Source organism: Podarcis melisellensis, assembly GCF_964234715.1.
Source record: "Podarcis melisellensis genome assembly, chromosome: 4".
NCBI classification, from domain to species: Eukaryota; Metazoa; Chordata; class Lepidosauria; order Squamata; family Lacertidae; genus Podarcis; species Podarcis melisellensis.
Window position 1 is genome coordinate 55,374,597 of NC_138531.1, and position 22,534 is coordinate 55,397,130.

A 22,534-nucleotide genomic window follows, 5' to 3' on the forward strand; every position below is an offset into this window, starting at 1 on the left:
GCAGTTTAGTCATGCTGGCCACGTGACCTGGAAATGTGTCTGTGGACAAACGCTGGCTCCCTTGGCCTGAAGTGCCGCACCCTATAGTTGCCTTTTGCTGGACTTAACCATCCTTGGGCCCTTTACCTTTTACCTTTTTTACCCTGATAGAGATGGAAACTTAGATTGCTTTTGAATGTGGAAAAGAATGTCTGATAACCTGGAATGAAATGGATGGATGGATTCAAAAATGGCACGAGCCCCTCTGCTTACAGTTTCTCTCCACCAGCTCATCATTAGTGAGTGATTCTCTGGCTGCTGCACTCTTGCTGTGTGGTGTCATTAGGGGTTTTTGGAATTCTACATAATGAAACATGAACTGCTGGAGACAAAATGGACTAGACATTTCCTTCCTGGCTGATAGTGGAATTCATGACCCCTTTCGCAATGTGGCTGCATCTCATTAGGTCCTAATAAGAAAACAAAAAAAGGGTATATATCGGGGAACGTGGAGGGTTCTATTTATAATTTTGCTGCCAAAATGCCACAGCTGAACACTTTCACACAAATGAGCTGTGGTGTATGTATTATGCAGCTTTTCATGAACATATAAATCTCCTTCAAAAACAGCTTGTCATTAATCTCTGCTGTGAATCCTTTCCACCTGTCTGTCTTTGCTGTTCCAGCATATAATTGGGGGGGGAACCAATGTGTGGTTAATGGCACTATCTCAGACAAAGCCCACTTCCTCCCTAAGTCTGCAATCCCATTTTCACTTTTCTGGGAAGAAGCCTCATTAAGAGGACTAACTTCTGAGTAGATGTGCATCAGATTGCCTTGTCCTCGCATGATGTCTCTGACTTGAGAAATAGTGGCTGAAATAGAAGTCTAACAAATAAGTGCCCTAGGGCAGGAATGTTGAAGGACAGGAATGAGAAAACTGTGACCCTCCAAACATTGCTGGACTCCAACTTCCATTGGTCGTATCTACCATGTTCAGTGGTCAGAAATGAAGGGAACTGAAACAAAGGTGCCTTTTTTCTTCCCCCCGGTCATAAAAAACCAAAGTGTTTTGCAGTGAGAGAACAAAAACATACAAGAAAAAAACATATTTATAAACTGAAAACAGACGTCAGTTAACCATGGTGGAAAGATGTATTCCTAATTGCCTGGTGAAATATAAAAGTTTAGTGCTAACATGCAGAATTGCTAAATTTTAATTATTGCTGACAATTCTGTGGTGTTGAAAAAGTAACTGAGCAAAATCCTCTAAAGTTAAGTACTCTTACATTGTTTTAATTTCAGTAGGAAACTTATGCCCATATGTTTAACATTCCCACTGAAACCAGTGATTCCTAAAAAGACTAAACTTTGCTTGGTTCGTGCTCCGTTGTTTTAAAAAATAAAGGGAAATTAATCTAACCTCTTTATGATATATTTCTTTTAATTAAACCCCAATGGAAGAAAGCTGTACTCTATAATAAAGTTAAATTTTTCCTTTCACGACTGCTAAAAGATTATTGATCTTCACTTTGACAAGCTCATTCTCCTAAAGTTATTTTCTTAAGCTTAATATTTTGTTTCTGGGAATATTCACTTGACTACTGGCAAAGGACCATCTCTGTAATTTTATGCAAAGATGGATAGACACCTAGTAATTTATTCGTGTCTTACACTTCTTCAGTAGAAAAAGGCATGCTTTCTCTATTTTTCATTCAAGTTAGCATGTGTCATGTTAGCTAGAAGTCTTCTGAGAAGAAATCTTAGCTTCGCTATTTTTTTGTGTGCAAATTCCCAAGGTTGCGTTTCTATTCTTTGCTTTCTTTCAGGCCAACAATTCCAACTCTTGGAAATACGTTTTTCTCTTTCCTTTTTTTTTAAAAAAAATTCTTTTTATTAGTTTTCAATAACCAAACATAGAAAACAAATAAACAAAACAAGGAAAAAAGAAAACTCGTTTTTCTCTTTCCTACACACCAAATGCTTCTTCTTTTCAAGCTATGTTTGGGTATTTCTAGTTCTGGAATCGGGGGAAGGTAGCTAGGATTGGGAGGGAGGGAGGGATAGCATTTTGTAGATGAAACTGATCGGCACAAATTTCAGGAAAAACGAAACAAAGGAAATACATATTTACAATGTGGCCTGTTTGTACAATTATGCAAGGCTTCATAAAGGCATGAATAAACATTGGGGTTGACAGGTCCTCCTGGTGCTCCTCTTCTCACCTTTCCTATCATGCTTAGAGAAAGCTTGTATTAAACCAGAGTTCTCTGTTACGCCTGAACCAGGGAACTCTGACTTGATACAAGCCAGGATCTTTCACTGAAACCAGTGTGTGACAGGAAAGGGAAGGACAAGAACAGAGCATTCTGTTCCAAAGCTTGTTAATTGCTTCCTGATGCCTCGAATATTGTCCAAACCTTTTGTAATTTAATTTATGGAATTGAATGTCACAAGGTGTCATGGTGGACATCGGTTAGATTGCTTTTAAGGGGAGCTGGACAAATTCAGGGAAAAGGCATCCTTCAATAACTATTAGCCATGATGGCTGTATGGAGCCTCCATGTTCATAGGCAGTAATGTCACTGAATATCAGATGTTTGGGAACAGCAACAAGCAAGAGCTCTTTCCATCAGGTGGGCTTCCCATAGACTTCTGAATGACTAGTGTGAGTGACAGGGCTCTTGTGGATACACTGCTTGTCTCCAGATAGACAGACACTGCATAATACATGCAATTGATTGTATGTGCATGCCTGTGCATGATTGCGTATTGTCTGCATGAGAAAAGGTTAGCATGAACCAGGCTGCACCCACAGAATGAACTGGCAGCCTGCCACATAAATACGACTGCAAACAATTCTATCTATATACCTTTGCTATCTCCACCCCCCAATTTTAAAAATATATCTACCTATAAACTTTTAATCTGTCTGTCTGTCTATACATCTGTGACAAGATTGCCCTCTATTATGGCTGCTGAATAAGGTAAAGGTAAAGGGACCCCTGACCATTAGGTCCAGTCGCAGACGACTCTGGGGTTGCGGTGCTCATCTCGCTTTACTGGCTGAGGGAGTCATGTGGCCAGCATGACTAAGCCGCTTCTGGCGAACCAGAGCAGCGCATGGAAACGCCGTTCACTTTCCCGCCAGAGCGGTACCTATTTTCTACTTGCACTTTGACGTGCTTTCGAACTGCTAGGTGGGCAGGAGCTGGGACCAAGCAACGGGAGCTCACCCTGTCGCAGGGATTCAAATCGCCGACCTTCTGATCAGCAAGCCCTGGGCTCTGTGGTTTAGACCACAGCGCCACCCACGTCCTTCTGCTACCCAAATGTTCACGATCAAATCCTGTTTGGCAGAAAGGCAAGGAAGTCCCAGTGATGCTTATCACCAGCTAGCGGTTCACAGAAGCGCTCTGAGAAGGTGCGGTTTATTTCCCTGTGCCATCTTATTCGTTTCCCCAGCAGAGAATGAGTAAACCCAGGTGCCTGAAACATGATGGCCCCTGTTGGGTATTCCAGGACTTGTAGGAGCTTCAAGATTTGGATTGGAGTCAGCAGACTTTTTCAGCAGGGGGCCGGTCCACTGTCCCTCAGACCATGTAGTGGGCCGGACTGTATTTTTTGGGGGGGAAATGAACGAATTCCGGTGCCAAACAAATAACCCAGAGATGCATTTTAAATAAAAGCACACATTCTACTCATGTAAGAAAGACGCTAATTCCCGGACCATCCACGGGCCGGATTGGGCCAGATCCGGCCCCCGGGCCTTAGTTTGCTTATCCATGATTTGGATTGTGTCTCTATGTTGTTTTTCCCTTCCAGCTACAAGCAGTCAGATGAGGGAAATAGCCCCCAGCCATCTGCCACTGAATGGCCTGTCATGCGAATTGGTTTCTTTGTACTGTATATCTGTCAGCTACATTGAGTTGCCATGTATCAAAAGACCTTTGAGCTACTGTGCTCTAAATTGTTTTGTTCCTTTAAACTAGCCTGCGCTTTGAAGTGCTCCTTTGTGTATCCCCTTCAGATAACTTTGCTTCCTAGCTACCCGGTTTGAGATTTTTGCCTTGAGGCACATGGTCACATCTCTAACTAGTGAAAGGATTTCTTCAATCCATTATATTCTTGTGTTTTCTTTTTAAGTGTGAGGCTTTTGTGCTTACAGCAGATAACCTCTGTGTTATGCCTGCATGTTTATAGTAGCTGTTTAAACATTAAATACTGCTTTATGATCTCAGGTGAAACGAGGAGTCCACCATACTGCTACTGTGATTATTGTTGTTCTCAACACTGTTGTTGTATGTGACACTGTACTCCTGATGAGAAACTTGTGTAACCCTTGGTGAGAATTGTTGTAATGCCACACAACTTAGCAGGAAGAGAAAGCACCTTGTAATTGCATAATCAACTGCCTTTCTTTTTAGTGGGATTGAATTTTTGAGCATGAGAGAAACCAGTGTTTGTTTTAGGGCGTGGCTAAAACTGGTTTCTTGCCCACCACCATGGCTGCTGACTAAGGCACGGGCCCCTTCTCATACCCAAAGGTTATTCATTAAATCTTGTTTAGCAGGAAAATATTAAATGCTGCCTGACAGAAAGATGGAAAAATGCTGGTGATGCTTATCAGCAGATGGCCACTTCCCAGATCTGCAAAAACAACAGCCATCTCCCCCTCTCCCCACTTCCCTGAAAGTGTTTGCAGACTCTCTGGCAAACGTGACCTGGAAAGATTCCAGCTACCAGTCAAATAAACTGTGACTGAAAGCCCATGAATGGGGACTGACCACCTATTCTACTCATGAGGAGACCAGACACTGGCTTTAAAGTACAGTGGTACCTTGGGTTACATACGCTTCAGGTTACATACGCTTCAGGTTACAGACTCCGCTAACCCAGAAATATTACTTTGGATTAAGAACTTTGCTTCAGGATGAGAACAGAAATTGTGCTCCGACGGTGCGGTGGCAGCAGGAGGCCCCATTAGCTAAAGTGGTGCTTCAGGTTAAGACGGTTTCAGGTTAAGAACGGACCTCTGGAACGAATTAAGTACTTAACCCTAGGTACCACTGTAGTAAGATCAGGATACAAAGACTTGAGCTAAAGAGCCCCTTTTATTTTCAATATTCTGCTTTGTTCCTTTGTTCTCTTCCTTGCCTTCTTTATTCCTAATAAACATTGCACAATTGAACAATTGAGTCTTGCATGCATTCTTGCCAAACTCACAATGCCCCCTGCCTTGAGCCTCAGCCACTTGGTTAATAGAAATATAGGATTGCGCTTGATAGAAAAAAGCAGGTTGCTGTGATCTCTGGGAGAGACAACGTATAATTGTGGAGTTTGTAACCCCCACAGTAGCTTTTTTCAGGTAGAAGAGGGTTGATTGCTGAGCTATACAGGTGCAGCCCTATAATTTTGACTCTTTTCTGTTGAAGAAAAGAATTCTTAGCAGACAATAACTTTCTCTTAATGGGAACAAACAAAAGATCACCTGGTGCAGTGAAGATGAAAATGATCTGCCTCGCCTACCCCACCGATGCATGATTTTGCCTTTCTTCAAAGAGTCATTGTCCCTCTTAGTTGGGTTTTTATTTCTTTTGGGTAGGTGGGTTGCCATGCAAGCTTTTTTTGGTGGTTTGCTTTTATATATGCTAACTCTGTAGCTTTCTGAGGTACGGTCATATTCAGTTCCTGTGGGCTTTACACCTTGCTTCAGCTGGTTTGAGGTAGTCAAGATGTACATCAGATGACAATTATTTTTGTGGATGGAAATAGCATGGTGTGATTTGGAATGCATTTTTAAATGGGCGTATTTGGGTTGAAACGATTGACATAAGGGCATCTGGAGTGCTTTGTTTGCTAATTTGAAGCTCACTGTGTTGTGGCAAGTTCTTTTGAAATCCCTGGGATTTACAACTTGCAATGAATTTGTTGGAGGAAATTTCATTTGCCAGTTGGATCTTTTTAGGGCTAGTGCTGATATAGTCATACGTCGGGATAAATACGCTTCAGATTGAGCGCTTTCGGGTTGCGCTCCGTGGCGAGGCAGCAAAGAAAGTAAGCAGACACTTATTTAATTGATTCAACCTTTTGCTCCTTACCCTGCCTGTGTCCTCCTTTAAAGCTGACAGGTTGCTTAGCATCCTTTGGCTCATCCATTGACACAACTGAACTGCATCTCTCTGGGCGTGGGGCATACCTTTTATTTGTAGCAATTGCACATCTTCAAATCTTACTAGAGTTAGGGGGTCGAAACATAAAGCAACTGTTTTTCACATAATATTTACAAGTTTGTTAAGATGTGTTTTTAAACCTTGTCCCACATCCTACACTAATACATATTGGATTTGCCCTAAGTGAGTGCTATTCCGAGGTGTGAGTGTGACTGTTTCTTATAATAGGACAGACATGCAAATTAATTCTGTTGTGTGCTTGGTTTTATCAAATGGCTTTGCAGGAAAACCTCTTCAGGGCTCTCTGATAAGCAGAATAAATTAATCGTGAGAGAGAGAGAGAGAGAGAACAGTGGCATTTTTAGTTTAGGTTAAGTATTGGTGGCTCAGGAAATTGTAAGCTGTTCTGTGAAATACTGTAGATAATGCAAGGAAGAGGCAAGGTAAGTCCCCCTCTTTTCTGCTCCTCAGCTTCCTCACATGTAAGAAATAATATGTGACAGAGATAAAGGATGCATGGGGTGGGAAGCTTGGGAGAGGGGTTTAATATGGAGGGATTGACAGGTTGGTGAGAGTGGAGTTAGCGGGGCATAAGCCCTTAGCAATTAAACAAGATACACATTATCTAGTCATTTTTTAAAACAGCTTTTTATTATAAAAAGAGAAATTTACACTCATAGGAAACATAACAAGCTAGAAGTATTTACAAACAGAATATAAGATCTAATAAAAACTGCAAGTATGATGTATTTGATATAACTAAGTAAAGGTAAAGGTACCCCTGCCCGTACGGGCCAGTCTTGCCAGACTCTAGGGTTGTGCACTCATCTCACTCTATAGGCCGGGAGCCAGCGCTGTCCGCAGACACTTCTGGGTTACGTGGCCAGCGTGACAAGCTGCATCTGGTGAGCCAGCGCAGCACACGGAACACCGTTTACCTTCCCGCTAGTAAGCGGTCCCTATTTATCTACTTGCACCCGGGGGTGCTTTCGAACTGCTAGGTTGGCAGGTGCTGGGACCGAGCGACAGGAGCGCACCCCACCACGGGGATTCAAACCGCCGACCTTTCGATCAGCAAGTCCTAGGCACTGAGGCTTTTACCCACAGCGCCACCCGCGTCCCATTTGATATAACTAATAAAACCCTAAACTAATATTGCAGCAAAGAAAAACACGCATTAAGGCTTGATTTTTATATTGAGATGTGTTCTACAAATTAATAAACACACATTTTCAATGGATCTGTCTGTTTTTCTTGATCAGCTGCTAGAAAAACAAGTTAGCTGGATTAACAATGTAGCATCCCATACTTTTTCCCTAGCCAGTCTTCAGTTGTGGGAATTTGTGGGAATACTTAGTCTTATAATCCATGTGGTAGTACTTCTGATGATTCAGAGATGTGTAAAGTTTCTTGGTTAAAGAAAGTTATCTTTAGAAGTGATGGATGACACATGCTGAGGGATTACTTGCATGGAACCAAACAATTCTGAGGCTTCAGAAAGCCCCAGAATATGCATAAAATTGCATCCGTGTTTATTTAAAGTTGCATGACATAATTCTGTGGCTTTCAACCAAATGGTTTACCATTTGCAAACTTCCTGTTTCACCACTGCCACCATAAGACCATGCCCTACTTTTTAAAAAAACAACAACCCAAAAACCCACACCCCTGGTTGTTACTGCTGCTGTTTCTTCCTCCCAACCGCCTGGCTCTGAATTAAACTTGGAGATACCTGAATAAACCCACTTCCCCTAAACATTTGGCAATGCTAGATAGATTCTTTTATAGACATACTGCATAGCCTGGGTTGCCACACAGGGAGGAAGTAATCACCCATTTGCATCTCTCTGTGGGTGCTTGAAAGTGGAGGGCATGGCCATGCTCAGTATCAGAAGACAGGTTGACCGCATGAGAAAGCTTCAGGTACCTACTGCAGGGAAGGGGGAACCTGTGACCCTTCAGATGCTGTTGGACTCCAGCTTCCATCAGCACCAAACAGCATGATGAGTGGCGGGGGATTATGGAAGGTGTAATCCAGCAACATGTGGAAGGTCATAGATGTTCTTCTGAGGAACTTTGCTTCAGAACTCTTATTTTGGGGACACTGGGATCCAGAATGAACTAGGTGCAAACAAAGTGGTAAGTAGGATGATTCATAAGGTCACAGGGTCAATCCCTAACATCTCCAGGTAGGGCTGGGAGAGAACTCTGGTCTCAAACCCTGGAGAATAGCTGCTAGTCAGTGTGTAAACTGGTGGTCTGCCTTTGTATAAGGGGGCTTTCTATGTTTCTGTGACTGCTATATGCTGTGTTTGTCTAGTGACCCTTTTAACTGATATTCAGGTAAGACACAGGTTTCCAAGCTTGGAGTGTTTTGGGGTGACAGATTTGAATTGTCGGAGAGAGGAGAGGACACCCCACAGAAATGTTTAGTTATCTGAAAACCACATTTTAAATATAACCTAAATCACCCATAATGGTAACCAATGGAGCTTCTTAAGCGCCTCATTTGGTGCTTTGGGGAAAACTCAGAAGTAGTACCTCCTATCCCTGTTTCAAGAATCAGCTGACCTTTTCAAGGATTCCTTTCCTTTTACATTGCTGTCAGCATTTGGACATCAAGTGTTTTAGGGTTTTCAGGAGTAAAATGTTTCACCTTGACTAACTTTTCCCAAAGGTTCTTTGCTTTTCCGCTTCTTTAATTCTCAATGGCCAGGTGACCGCTCAACACTGTGGTAGTCCTGTTAAATTTAATAGGGCTATATTAAGTGATCCATGATTAATCCTGTTTAAGGTAATGCTGCATATTGTATGCAGCAGGCAGAGTGCAAATTGATTCTCCGCTAAATAAATAAGATCTGAGTCTGTATAAACTTTCATTAGAGGTGAATGTCTACAGCCTGTGTTGGAATGATTAACTTTTAGCAACTTTGCACAGTAAGGGTGAGACTAACAATATGGGAAGGTGAGTTTTTCCACCGGGCCATCCTCTGTCCTATGAGTGAACAAGCTCCTGAAATATCACCAGAGTGGTACCTATTTATCTACTTGCACTTTGACGTGTTTTCGAACTGCTAGGTTGGCAGGAGCAGGGACCGAGCAACGGGAGCTCACCCCGTTGCGGAGATTCGAACCGCCGACCTTCTGATTGGCAAGCCCTAGGCTCAGTGGTTTAGACCATAGCGCCACCCGCGTCCCTTATCTCTATCCATATCTATATGCATATCTTACTCTTAGTCATAAATTAGAACAGCTCTCTTTAGCTCCCATGTTCATCTAATTTATATACAGTAACTTTTTTGGGATAATCAGCACAAGAGCAGAGGAAGGAGGTTGGGTAGACAGTTTTGATTGCACACATCATGGTAAACCATTGTTAATGCTTCCCTGCAAATGTTGAGATCTCTCCAGCTTTCCTTCTCTAGTGAGAGCAACAATCCCTGGCTTAGCATTCTGTCTAACTGTGCCTTGTGGTTAGTTTCACTCCAAGCTAACCCAAGATTGGGAAGCCAACAATAAACCTTGGCTTTGCATTGTGGTTTGTTTGGAGGGCAATAACCCATGATGTCCAGTTCAGATGTCAGGCTGAGTCAGGAATCTTGGTTTGTTGCTCCTCTTCGTTCTGGGGGAGAAGCTAAGTGGAATCCATATGAGAAAATCAGTACTTAGATTATTTAGACGGCAGTCGTATACCACTTGGAATAAATACTATTGAATTCAGTGGCAGTTACTACTGAGTAGACATGTAAAGCATTGTACAGTTATGCTGCACTTTTATGCATGTTCCCCCAGCAGCAAATCTCAATTTACTTCTGAGTAAATTGGGCTATTAGCCACTAAAGATTTAGTCATTGACTTAGTTATTAAATAGTCCATCGTCCATAATCATGGCAATATCATATTTTCTTTCCACTCCCTGGTTTATTGAATTATTAAGACAAGTCATGAGCACACTGAGACTTCTTCATAGCACTGGAGTTGACAGGCGTTTGCTAATTAAGCCTTCAGCATATTTAGTATTCCACATTACTTATTTGTTGAAGACAGTTTAATGTTTCTTGTCATTTGGAGTTGTGGATGCAATTAAGGGACACTTTAAACAGTAAGAAAAGTTTAGATCATAATCATGATTAATATAGATGTATAACTTCCACAGTTGATGTGTTTTCTTATACGGCTCTTGTGTATTGGACAGGCAGCTAATGAATTTCCTATATTTACAGCTGTTGGTAGCAGATGTCAGTGTAACATTTCTGTTCTAATGAATTTAGGGCATCAGGCAGCACATTGTCATTCAGCATTTCTGTGTGATGTTGAAGAAAATACATTGGTTACTACCTTCAAAGGACTCCCAAATGTCATCCCTTCTGATGAACTGACAAAATAAACTAGAACAGTTTTCTCACATGCATGTCACATCCAAGTTGTGCTGAGTGTGATATAAATAGAGCTGAGTTTGTGGTGCATATGTGTTTATTGTACACTGTGTGTTTATGGGTACACTGTTGCTTGTGGTTTACCGTGATGTGTGCTTATTTAGTAGGCATTCTCTTGGTTTATAAGAGACCTCCAAATTTTATTCTTTCCTTATGGTAGCATATTTCTGAGTGCAATCTTTTCACCATCCCCTTGATTAAAAATTGGCAAGGCTGTTGAAAACCTAATGCGGTTTTGAGTATGTGTATTTTGGATTATGATATGATAGTTGTTCCATCCAGCCCTTGACTGGGAAAACTGTCCTAAGTTGCCCAGGATGCTGCATGTTTTTGCCTTTATATGCTAAACTCATTCGCGTGACTATTCTTTTAGTCTTGTAACATATTCAGATGTTTTCTCTAAAGTTACATGGAGCATCCTCCATGAGACATCCTCGCTTTCTCCTGGAAATGGATATTCTTTGACATACTGATGTATAACACATGTTTCCATTGTATTTATGCCAGTTGCAGTCAGAATCATTGTGGTTTCACGTATCTGCTGATGCTGTCACTTCAAGCAAATGAGTCTACTGTTACATGGCTTTATTGTTGCTCACTAAGCATCTTGAGGCTAATTTGATTTTTGAAGAGGATTAATATTAAGTTACCAAAAGCCTTTGTGTCAGATGGCAGCTCCTTTTAAGGCACCTGAAAGCAGATGCTGCATTCTAAGATCCTTTGAATATGTGACAAGTTTTAATAATCTGAGTAAATGTTGTCTGAGCCACCTGAACTGATTCATTCAAAAAAGTGTAAGATATATGGAAACATGGGGTTAGGTGGAATGAATGTATTTTTTAGAGATGAAAATGTAAATAAAGCGATCTGTACCATCAGATAATATGTAAGCCTGTCCTAGCAAAGTGAGTGTTAAAAGTTATAACTAGTGGGTGAACTAACTTGACCTTGCTGCTCTCCCCTTCTTGCACACCTTCAGAGTCTCTGCAGAGGAGCTGGGGTGGGTGGGTGATTTTGAAGGTGTGAAGGTATGCTGGAAGAAGAGGGGAGAAGGAGGTCAAGGCCTATTGCATAAGCATAAGTAAGTCTTCTCATGTACAGACACAGCATAGGTCAAGTGTGTAAAAAATTGCGACTATGGAAAGTTGGAAGCACATGTTTCCTGTTCACATCCCAAACTGATCCCATCAGATTTTCATGGACTTTGAAGCATTTTTATTCCTTCCTGACTTCTGAAGGAGGAATGCTGTTGTGATTGTAACTGCTCACATGTGAGAATAGCTGTGCAAACAGCTGTACTTGAAGTTGTGCAGTGGTATACCTGGGCCTGTATTCTGTTTTTCACTCTTTGCTGTCAGTGGTGCACCCAAAGTACAGTGGTGCCTCGCAAGACGAAAAGAATCCGTTCCACGATTCTCTTCGTCTAGTGGTTTTTCCGTCTTGCGAAGCAAGCCCATTGACAGCTTAGCGGATTAGCGCTACAGCGGTCTAGCGGCTTCTAGCGATCAGCTGTTAAGCGGCTTAGGAAAAGGGGGGGAAAGCGGAAAAAACCCGCGGGAACTCGCAAGATTTTTTCGTCTTGCGAAGCAACCCCATAGGGAAATTCGTTTTGCGAAGCGCCTCCAAAACGGAAAACCCTTTCGTCTAGCGAGTTTTCCGTCTTGCGAGGCGTTCGTCTTGCGGGGCACCACTGTATAAGAAAGAACTTCTTTCCTGCTACCTGAGATTTTTAATTGGAGATACCAGGAACTGAACTTGAGACCTTCTACATGCAAGGTGCATTCTTTGCCTTGGAATTGTGTAGTTCATAGAAACAGCAGCAGTGACTTTATGCCGAGTCAGATGAGTTTGCTCCATCTAGCTCAGTATTATCTTCACTGACTGGAAGTGACTTTCCTGGGCTTCTGATACAGGACATCCTCAGCCCCAACCTGGAGATGCTGGGGATGGAAAAACCTTTGATTCCCAAAGCAAATGTTCTACCACTGAGCTATGGCTCTTGCCTTCCAAATATATGAAGGTTGTAGAACATGTATTGCACTGCATTTGAGAAAAATTCAGATGTGTTCAGATGCTGGAAGCCTGTGAGTTTTTCCTTTCCAACCCTGAATAATGAGCACAAATTCTGCTAGGAGTACATTTCAAGGTCACTAAGCTCCTAGGCTTCCAAGATGCTTTTGCATATTCAGCGTATTCTACCTACACTTTGGTTTCAAAGTGCAGGCCAAAACATTAGCTGCTGTATCTGAAAAAAACTATATGTGCATTTGGGAGTTCCCGGTAAAAAAAGAGGGGGCATCTCCCATTGCTATGTGATGGCACAGGTAAGCTTTTTAGTCAGTGTCAGCCAGCATGACAAATGGCTTTTGGAGAGGAGTAATACTGTCTTTTGGCCAGGAAACAACTGGCTATAGATGCGGCCCTTCCCTATAGTATTGTAACTGCTAAGATACTGATGGCGCCTTCCCAGGTGCTCCTTCTGTGTTTCTCCCTATGACACCAGAGTCAGCTGTTTGCCTTCTGAAATCTCTGGGTGACTGCCATATGCATATGAGTGGGTGGGTTCACAGCCAGATCCATGCTTTCTCTAGTTGCCATGTCACAAAAGGCCTATTGACAACAGCTGTAGCCAAGCTGAGTAAATCTGAAATGCATGTTTTGCCAGCCTTAATGTGTGAAGTGATGATTTGTTTTACGCTTTTTGAACTTTTGCAGGTGCTCTTACGTGTGCATGTCTGTGCACATGCACGCACACACAGAGAGAGGTTTTTTACTTTAGGTTGTTGAGAGCCAGTGTGGTGTAGTGGTTAAGAGCGGTAGTCTCGTAATCTGAGGAACCGGGTTTGCGTCTCTGCTCCTCCACATGCAGCTGCTGGGTGACCTTGGGCCAGTCACACTTCTTTGAAGTCTCTCAGCCCCACTCACCTCACAGAGTTTTTGTTGTGGGGGAGGAAGGGAAAGGAGAATGTTAGCCGCTTTGAGACTCCTTAAAGGGAGTGAAAGGCGGGATATCAAATCCAAATCCAAACTCTTGTTGTGGTTTCAATAATGAAGTAATACTGTCTGCCTTTTCTGTTCTAGGTGCCTACTGATGGAAATGCTGGCCTGTTGGCGGAGCCCCAAGTGGCCATGTTCTGTGGCAAGCTGAATATGCATATGAATGTTCAGAACGGAAAATGGGAATCTGACCCTTCTGGAACCAAGAGCTGCATTGCGACAAAAGAAGGGATTTTGCAGTACTGCCAGCATGTAAGTTTCTGCCTGAACATAAATAGTTTTTAACAACCACCAAGAATGCAAATCTTTCAGCTTCAAAGTGGAATCTTCTGTCATCTACTCTCCCCCCTCCCAATCCTCTGGATTGTCTTGTCCTTTTGTTCAATTTAATGAACATTTCTCTAGCTTTCAAGTTGTGGCCAGTGAGTTCTGCCTGAAGCTAACAAAAGGCATTCAGTCTGTTCAGGCTAATAGTTTGCACAGCTCTCCTCAGGATAAGGAGGGTGCTTGTTTAATCAAGACCCTAGTTCATAAGTTGCTCCTCATGTCATAACAGGACACAGTGTCAAGTCCTAGTTTGTTGCTTTCTCCCTTACAAAGAGCTTTGTGTTGGTTTTCTACAGCATGTTCGCCTTGCAAAGCAGGCCAAGAAAAATAATGGTTTATCATCCATATATTCCTGCATTGCAGGGGGTTGGACTAGATTTCCCTCAGGGTCCCTGGTTCCAACTCTCCAATTCTGTAATTCTGTATCCTGTTAGAGCCCAGGTGGTTGATAATTTGGTTGTGGCAGTGAAGCAACAAAGGATGGATTTAGTCACTTTGACAGTTAGTTTTCATACAAAGGACTGTCTGTGATTTCCAAGTATAAGTATTAATAGCCATTTTGGTTTGTAATTGAATTTTGGAAATGAGTGATTTCCCCCCAAGTCACTGTTTTAAGCCTCATCTTTTTTTGTACTGCACAGCCAACCTCCTTCATGCCCTGTGTTGTTGTTGTTGTTGTTTCTTTTCTATGTTTATGAAATTGTGTAAAAAGCTTGCAGACTTCTAAACAGAACCTTTCTTAAAAGTAATGGTAAGAAACCAATGAGGTTGAGAACCTCATTATGGTAACATAACCAATCATCTGATGCTTTCCTTTGAATGGGCAGAAGTGAGCACAAGGGGGGAAAGGCAAAAACCATGCTCAAGTTATGAGATGATAGGTAAGAGGGGCTTTAATGAAATCCACAAGCATCATCCCCCAAGACTTCTCAGTTTTAACCACATTGTGGCCTTATAGCCGTATGAGTACAACACAAAAAAACTAAGGTTTCAAATTCATGGCAGTAGCAATACATTTAGTTGGCACAGTGCAAAAGCATAGTGTGTATATGTGTCAGATAGGTTTGTGGCAGAAATGATTAGAAAGCCCTAGGAAATCCACTTCTTTTTCTGGTCTTTGCTGCTTCTGTCCATGGGGAACTGGAATCATGCATTCTTAACGTAGGCTTAAGTAAGAAAGGTACATCTCCTAAATTCAGCTACAGGCAATTCTCAGCAGGAGTGAATGGCAATGTGGTGGGCAATTTGTCTACAGCAGCCAAACAATGAATTATGAACAATGTTGCGAGAATTTCTGATGCTAAGAAATGGATAGTAGCTATACCAGTTTTTACATCCCAGAGAGCCACATTCACACTAGACCTTTAAGGCACTAAGAAACCTCTTCAAATAGTCATGGCTCCCCCCCCCCCCAGCCTAATTCTCAGAGCTGTAGTTAGATAAAGGTGCTGAGTTGTTAGAGGCCTCCTATTCCATTCACAACTACAGTTCCCCAAGTTCCCTGTGAAGAGGGATTGGTTGTTAGTATACTCTGGGAATTGTACCTTTGGGAGGGGACTAGGGTCTGCTACCAACTCTCAGCAACCCCTTTGCAGACAGTTAAAGAAGAAGAAAATAGTTTTTGTCGAATATATGTTACATACTTTTTAAAATTAATTTTTGGTTTATAAGTATTTTTATACATAAAAATGGTTGGCACTGTAGCTCAACATCATTTGGATAGCCACAGATTCCCTATGCCTGCTGCAGAGGGAACAGGCAACTATGTCTTAATTTGTGCCTTGCTCATATGTTTCTGTAGTCTAAAGGTGTGAAAATCATAAATACGTTTAAAATGAAGTCCTAGATTACGGAATATATTTAAATTATTTATATTATATTTTATATATATATATATATATAATAATAATAATAATAATTGTTTTTCATTTAAGAATCACAAAGCCAGTGACCTGTTTGCACACAATACTAAGTCAAGCATTTACTCCTCCCCTAGCCCTGCTGCTGCCCCTGGGTCTGAGGCTCCACGTCCTTGATTTAAGGCTTTTGTAAATCTGTTTAAGAACTTTAAGCCTGGCCTGGAAGCGCACCGGTAGCTCATGCAGCTCATTTAAGAGATGTGACAGATGTGTACGACAACATGCTCCATCCTGCACCATAAGCAGCTTCTGGACCAGCTGCAGTGATTGAGGGGAGGGCTCTGCCCCTGTGCATAGTCCCCTAAAAAGTAAAACTACATTTGAAGTAAAGGTAAAAGGTAAAGGACCCCTAGACGGTTAAGTCCAGCCAAAGGCTATTATGGGGTGTGGCGCTCATCTTGCTTTCAGGCTGAGGGAGCCGGTGTTTGTCCACAGAAACCTTTCCAGGTCATATGGCCAGCATGACTAAACCGCTTCTGGCACAAAGGAACACTGTGATAGAAGCCAGAGCGCACGGAAATGCCGTTTACCTTCCCGCGGCCTATTTATCTGAGTATATACTCGAGTATAAGCTGACCCGAATATAAGCCGAGGCACCTCATTTTACCACAGAAAACTGGGAAAACTTATTGACTCGAGTATAAGCCGGTTCACCACACCAGAGGCTGGTGGCGGCAGTGGTGGAGGAAGAACAGCGGCAAAGGTGGAGGAGGAAGGAGCAGCCCAAAAGGACCCTCACTTGAGTATAAGCCGAGGGGGGCTTTTTCAGCATTAAAAATGTGCTGGAAAAGTCGGCTTATACTCGAGTATATATGGTACTTGCACTGGCGTGCTTTCGAACTGCTAGGTTGGCAGGAGCTGGGACAGAGCAAGAGGAGCTCACTCCATTGCGGGGATTCGAACCACTGACCTTCCAGGAGGCTCCGGTTTTTCCCCCACAGCGCCATTTACTGAAACACAGCACATGGCGTATTCTTTGCTGTTTATTTTGTATGTAATTGGAGACAGCTGATTGAACATGGGAACTGATGGGTGCTTCTGCTGAGAAGAATAGGAAGCCTGGAGCCTAAATGACAACATAAAACACACACACACACACACACACACACACACACTGATACCAACTAACAGGAACATTAAGGCAACCTATGTCGTCTTGTTCATTGCTTGACGCACATCATATATGCTTTGTATTCTGGAAAGTAGCGGGAGGGAGGGAGGAATGTTATATCCTGTCCCAGTTTTGTCCTTTTCATTCTGCCAATTATTATCTAGCTAGCAGGACTGTGCTGCAGATCAGAGATGGGGACATTTGTGCAAGTTTTCAAATTTCCTGTTAGCAGGGAGCGTGATAGCGTCAAAGCAGATGAGTAACTGTAGGCATAAAATGTATCTCCCGCCCCCAACTTTGTATTAACAAACAAAATCATCCCTCCTCACCTCAGTCACAATACTTTCCCACCACGTTTCATCTCCTTTCTATGACACGGATGGCTGCTGCTAATATAAATGAAAGATTGGCCAGACAGGCAGGTAGTGATTGTTTTCAGAGTGTCTATACCTTGCCCACACAAATGTTGTTGGAGAAGATCGACTCATATGGCTCTGGGGACCTCAGTATGTACAGCTCCGCATACCCCAAACTGCAATTCTAACCCTGCTAGGAGTTAACAGCATTGAAATCCATAGAATTTGCTTCTGAATAGGTATGGTTAGGATTGTGCTGTTAATAGACCAAGTAACAATGGAATCTTAGGTGTGTTTACTAAAAAGTAAGCATCATTAAGTTTAGTAGAGTGTACGCTTAGCAGAATGGGCACAGGATTGTGGCCTCTGTCTCCAAACATGAAATTCTTGGCTGGTACTGTTTTTTTTACCATCTCTCTGTGTGCAGATCAGAACAGATTGAAGACATTATGCTCTATATTCTGTATTTTTGTAAGTCGCTTGGGTATAGATTTTTTTTTGCCATTTCTGAATTTTCTAGGTCAGTCAGACAATTTTTTAATTAGATGATTGCTGGCCTTTGTAGACAGGTTTGTTTCCTGTAGGGTAGGTTCATGTGCACTAGCAGCAAGAAAGGTATATGCTACTTTTCTGATCCCCAAACAGTATAGAGAACAAGCAGATGGACAGACGAACCAATATACAGTGGTACCTCGGGTTACATACGCTTCAGGTTACAGACTCCACTAACCCAGAAATAATACCTCGGGTTAAGAACTTTGCTTCAGGATGAGGACAGAAATCGTGTGGCAGCGGCGCAGCAGCAGGAGGCACCAATAGCTAAAGTGGTGCTTCAGGTTAAGAACAGTTTCAGGTTAAGAACAGACCTCCGGAATGAATTAAGTACGTAACCAGAGGTACCACTGTATGGTAGATGTCCATCAGCTATAAACAATTTGTGGCAGATATTGTACTTAGAGTAAACCCACTGAAATCGGTCTGCTCTGAGTATAGCTTAGTTAGACATCGCCCAATAAAAGTGGACAGACTTGCTCAGAAGTACCTCTGATTAAGTTCGGGGGGGGGGGGTAGGGTGAAATATACCAGGGGGTAGCCACATAGTCTGTTGCAGCAATTGCAGCAGAGTGTTTTGGAGTGCTTGAAGACTAACAAAGCACTGATGGCCTAAGCTTTCATTTGCCATAACGCATTTCACATTTAAAGCAATTAGAGGCATATAAATGCCCTGAGCATTGTGAGAAGGAGAAAATGTATTACACATATGTACATATGCATTAGGTGAGGTCAAAAAATCAAGCAATGCAAGGCATAGCAGCGTTTCCCAGCACTAGGCAGAGTACAGTACAAATGCATGGAGAATCCAGTGGAAGAGCATTTCAACCTCACACCTGAAACTTGCCATACTTCTAAGCAAAGTGAAGCCACAGAATTGGAATTGATTATAGCAAATTAAGGGCTGTGGAATCAGGGTCTTGACAAATCCTTAGAATGCCTACATTACTAAAGAAAGTAATTTCCCTTCCTTAGGTGTGTGATCTATACAATTGGTCTTGCTGTGCTTATTCATCAACAACCCAGCTGAGAATAAGTCATGCTCCAAGCTGATTGTATCGTGCTCATATGAACGCATTCTGTATTTATTTGTGCTGCTAGGAACACTTCCCTTTATACTGAGCCAGACCATTGCTAGCTCTGTACTGTCTACTGACTGGAATTTCAGACAGAGGTCTTTCTCAGCCTTAGCAGGACATAACTTCTTGTGATGAATATAGAAGTTGGTGAATATAGAAGCAGCTAGGCAGTAACACACTCGAGTAAAGTGAAATATATATATATATATATATATATATATATATATATATATATATATATATATATAATTTTGTCTAGTTGGAAGCTTGTTAGCTTGAGACTCATTTGTATACAGTGAAACCATAGTTTAGGACTTTCCAACACACATTGTGGGTTAATAAAGCACTGTCTGAACCCTGGAATACTCCGTTGTGATGTTTAGTTGATTGGAATATGTAATCGTTATAGCTTGTGCACCCTGAGGCATCCTGTTCTGTTAAGGAAGCAAAACATGTAGAAGGGTAGTGACTTATATCACCACTTTTCTGATATTAGTAATCAAGTTGCATCAGTGCATAGATGCTTAAAGCATTTCAGCTGCTGCCCTGTAAATTAAAGAACCTTAATACTGTATAATCTTAAAACTTATTTCTTCCTCCTGGCTCATTGAGATTAAACCAGTTACTCTCTAAACCATTACTTCTCCAAAATGTGGGTCAGAATCCAAAGAGCTACCTCCGGCATGCCTAAGATAAATGAGCTTATAAATGGGTTTATACTTTAGAGGTCAGTTGTCAGAATGTGTGATTCCAAATGCACATTCTTAATGCGGTACATGTGTTTAGAAATCTTTGAGCAGTGTTTAAGAGCTGAAATTAAGACAGAATGTCAAGTTGATGTTAACCATGAACGTCAACATATTTCCCATCAAGACCGGGACTCCGAGCAAACTGTTAACGAATATGACAGCAACACTTAATTGCTTCAGGGATTCCAGACTCTTCACAGTTTGGATTAAAACACAACTTGAGATTTTGAGAGGTTGTGGTAAAATGACAGCTCATGGATTAAGTGATTGTCCACAGTGACTGTTTGCCCTCAGGCCGTTCTGTCTGACTGCACAGCCTGCAGTTTCTTGCAATGGATCCTAAGAGTTGTTGAAGCAGTCTTGCATGTCCCGTGTTAATGCTTTGCCTTAGACAGATCAGTACAAGGGAACTGTAAGAGCGAGTCTCTACATGAACGGGACTGGGTTTGGATGGATTGTTGGAGGAGATCCAGAGAAAGTTGTATACTAAGTCAGAGGTGGTTGCAAATAGGAGTTGGGAACTGGGTAAGTAGCCCAGTCAAAGTGACAAAATCAGAAGTGGCAGGAAATGCTGACTGGGCAGCACAGAACAAGAACTCAAGGCGAGGTGAACAGTTAGGAGAAGATCAGGGATGGCCTGGGAACCAGTATAATGCAGTGGCTGGAGTGCTAGAAAAATATGAATTCAAATTGCCACTCAGCAGTGAAACTCTCGGGGTGACCTTGGGCCAGTTACTATTTCTCAATCTATGTTTACTTTGTTTTTATGTGTATTGTAAGCCACCCAGTGTGGGTGGGGAAACCCAGCCAGACGGACAGGGTATAAATAATAAAATTATTATTAATCTATCTCACAGGATTGTGTGAATTAAAACAAAACAAGGAATCATTCACACCATCCTGAGCTCTTCAAGGAAGGACAGGACACGTGTGAATATGTCTTATATGGATCAGGGTCTGGTCACATGCTGGGTCCCATACAGATGTGTGTGGTTGAACCCAAATATTGTGACTCAGATATGTTTAACCCCCAGCACTGGCCTTAGCAGAGATTGGGACCAGAGGGAGTTGTCAAACCCTGAGGGATAGCCTGAGGTTGCAACTCTAGAAGGCAGAGTCTCCCTTTTGGTGGGAGGTTGCAGAATTAGGGGATGTATTATCCACCAACTTCTACACAACTCTGGACACTTCACCATCCTACACCAGAACCAGAGACAATTATGGGCCCAGGATCAAATCCAGTCCTAGGAGGCTTAGTTTGGTCAGAATCAAGTATACACTTCCAGAGTTAACACTACATTACTTCTCATAAATGAGCCAGCATAGCCACTAGAGGACTGCAAAAATGTGTGTGCCAGGCTTTTTAGACTTATCTACCTGTGTACTATCTGAAACCAAAGGGGCACATTGGTTGCCAGATGTGAAATAAATTTTCAGCTCTCCTGCTCCACTAATAGAGAGACAGTCCATTTGGCAACACGGAAGAGATAAGAGCTAATAGATGTTCTGGATCATGACCAAGTTATGCCCTTGGAAGGGTGTGGGTTAGTAGGTCCGACTGTAAAACCATTCAGTTCCTGCTTAGTGGCTGCTGGTGCAACATCTTTTTATGCCCATCCTCTTTTGTTGCGTTCTTTGGCTGGACAGCTCCCCTGCTGTTTTGGCCCACTTTGCCTATGATTTTCTCATGCCAGGCTGGATGACTCTGTGCAATTCATGTTAGGTTATTTGCAATCGAAGACAAATGCAGAATACAGCCTTGGTTTTGAATTTATCGATGCATTTTTTAATTATTTGGATCACCATTTCAAAGTCTGAGTGTTGCTGCATCTTGAAGGTTCATATTTTTTGATGTTAGACCCTAAAGTCGGTTTCAGAAGCAGTGGAAATCACAGATGTTTCTGTTGCCTAGGTGATACTTTAAACTGAATCCAACTTCTTAGATTAGTGAATTGCCTTTGGCAACTTCTGTAGTAAAACCAGGAATGCATACATTAATTAGATGATGATGATGATGATGATTATAAAAAGAGCTTCCAGGCTTGTGCAGTTGTGACAGTTCACACAAGGCCCAGAGAGGAACGTTGACATAAAGTAGGTCATTGTATAAAATGGTAATTTTGGAACAGCTGTTGAATTATCAAGTGACTGTTCTCTATTTAGATGAAGATCTACCAAATATGTCATTTAGGAGAGGGATATTTTAACTACACTAACTTCTAACTTGATATATCAATAGTATGTGCTTTGAGGTTTGTTTGTTTTTAGGCTAAATACAGTGTTTCCTCGGGTTACATATGCTTCAGGTTACAGACTCCGCTAACCCAGAAATAGTACCTCGGGTTAAGAACTTTGCTTCAGGATGAGAACAGAAATCGTGCAGCAGCGGCGCAGTGGCAGCAGGAGGCCCCATTAGCTAAAGTGGTGCTTCAGGTTAAGAACAGTTTCAGATTAAGAACAGACCTCCGGAACGAATTAAGTACTTAACCCGACTGTACATCTTGAATACTACACAGAATATGTCTATTCACACAAAGGACATAATGTATAGATTTCAATAAATATCTGGGGGAAATGTAAAGGTAGCAGAAATGTAGAGAAAAAGTAGGAGAGAAAGTAAGTATGTGAAACTGCATGAAAATTATATATACAAGCATATATATTTGAATACATGGATTATATTGGTAAACATGTCCATTTTAAGCTGTTGTATCAGGCATTACAGCGGAAGTGAGGAACCACTGGCACACGACTCAGTTATGGGTCCCTATTGAATTTCATCCATCCCCTCTAGGTATTTCAAGGGAGTCTTCACTGCTGAGGTGGTAGTCAGCATCTTGCACCTATAGACCCTAG

At 42.0% G+C, this 22,534-nt stretch overlaps 1 protein-coding gene across 4 annotated transcripts in view; it reads left to right on the plus strand.

The window, feature by feature from the left end:
- The window catches only part of APP (amyloid beta precursor protein), a 145,782-nt gene that overhangs the window by 29,583 nt on the left and 93,665 nt on the right, over nucleotides 1-22,534 (plus strand). For all 4 annotated transcript variants that reach the window (XM_081908000.1, XM_081908002.1, XM_081907999.1 and 1 more), the window contains exon 2: nucleotides 13,670-13,837. In XM_081908000.1, the coding sequence (XP_081764126.1) occupies nucleotides 13,670-13,837 (168 nt within the window). The remainder of the gene's footprint in view (nucleotides 1-13,669; nucleotides 13,838-22,534) is intronic.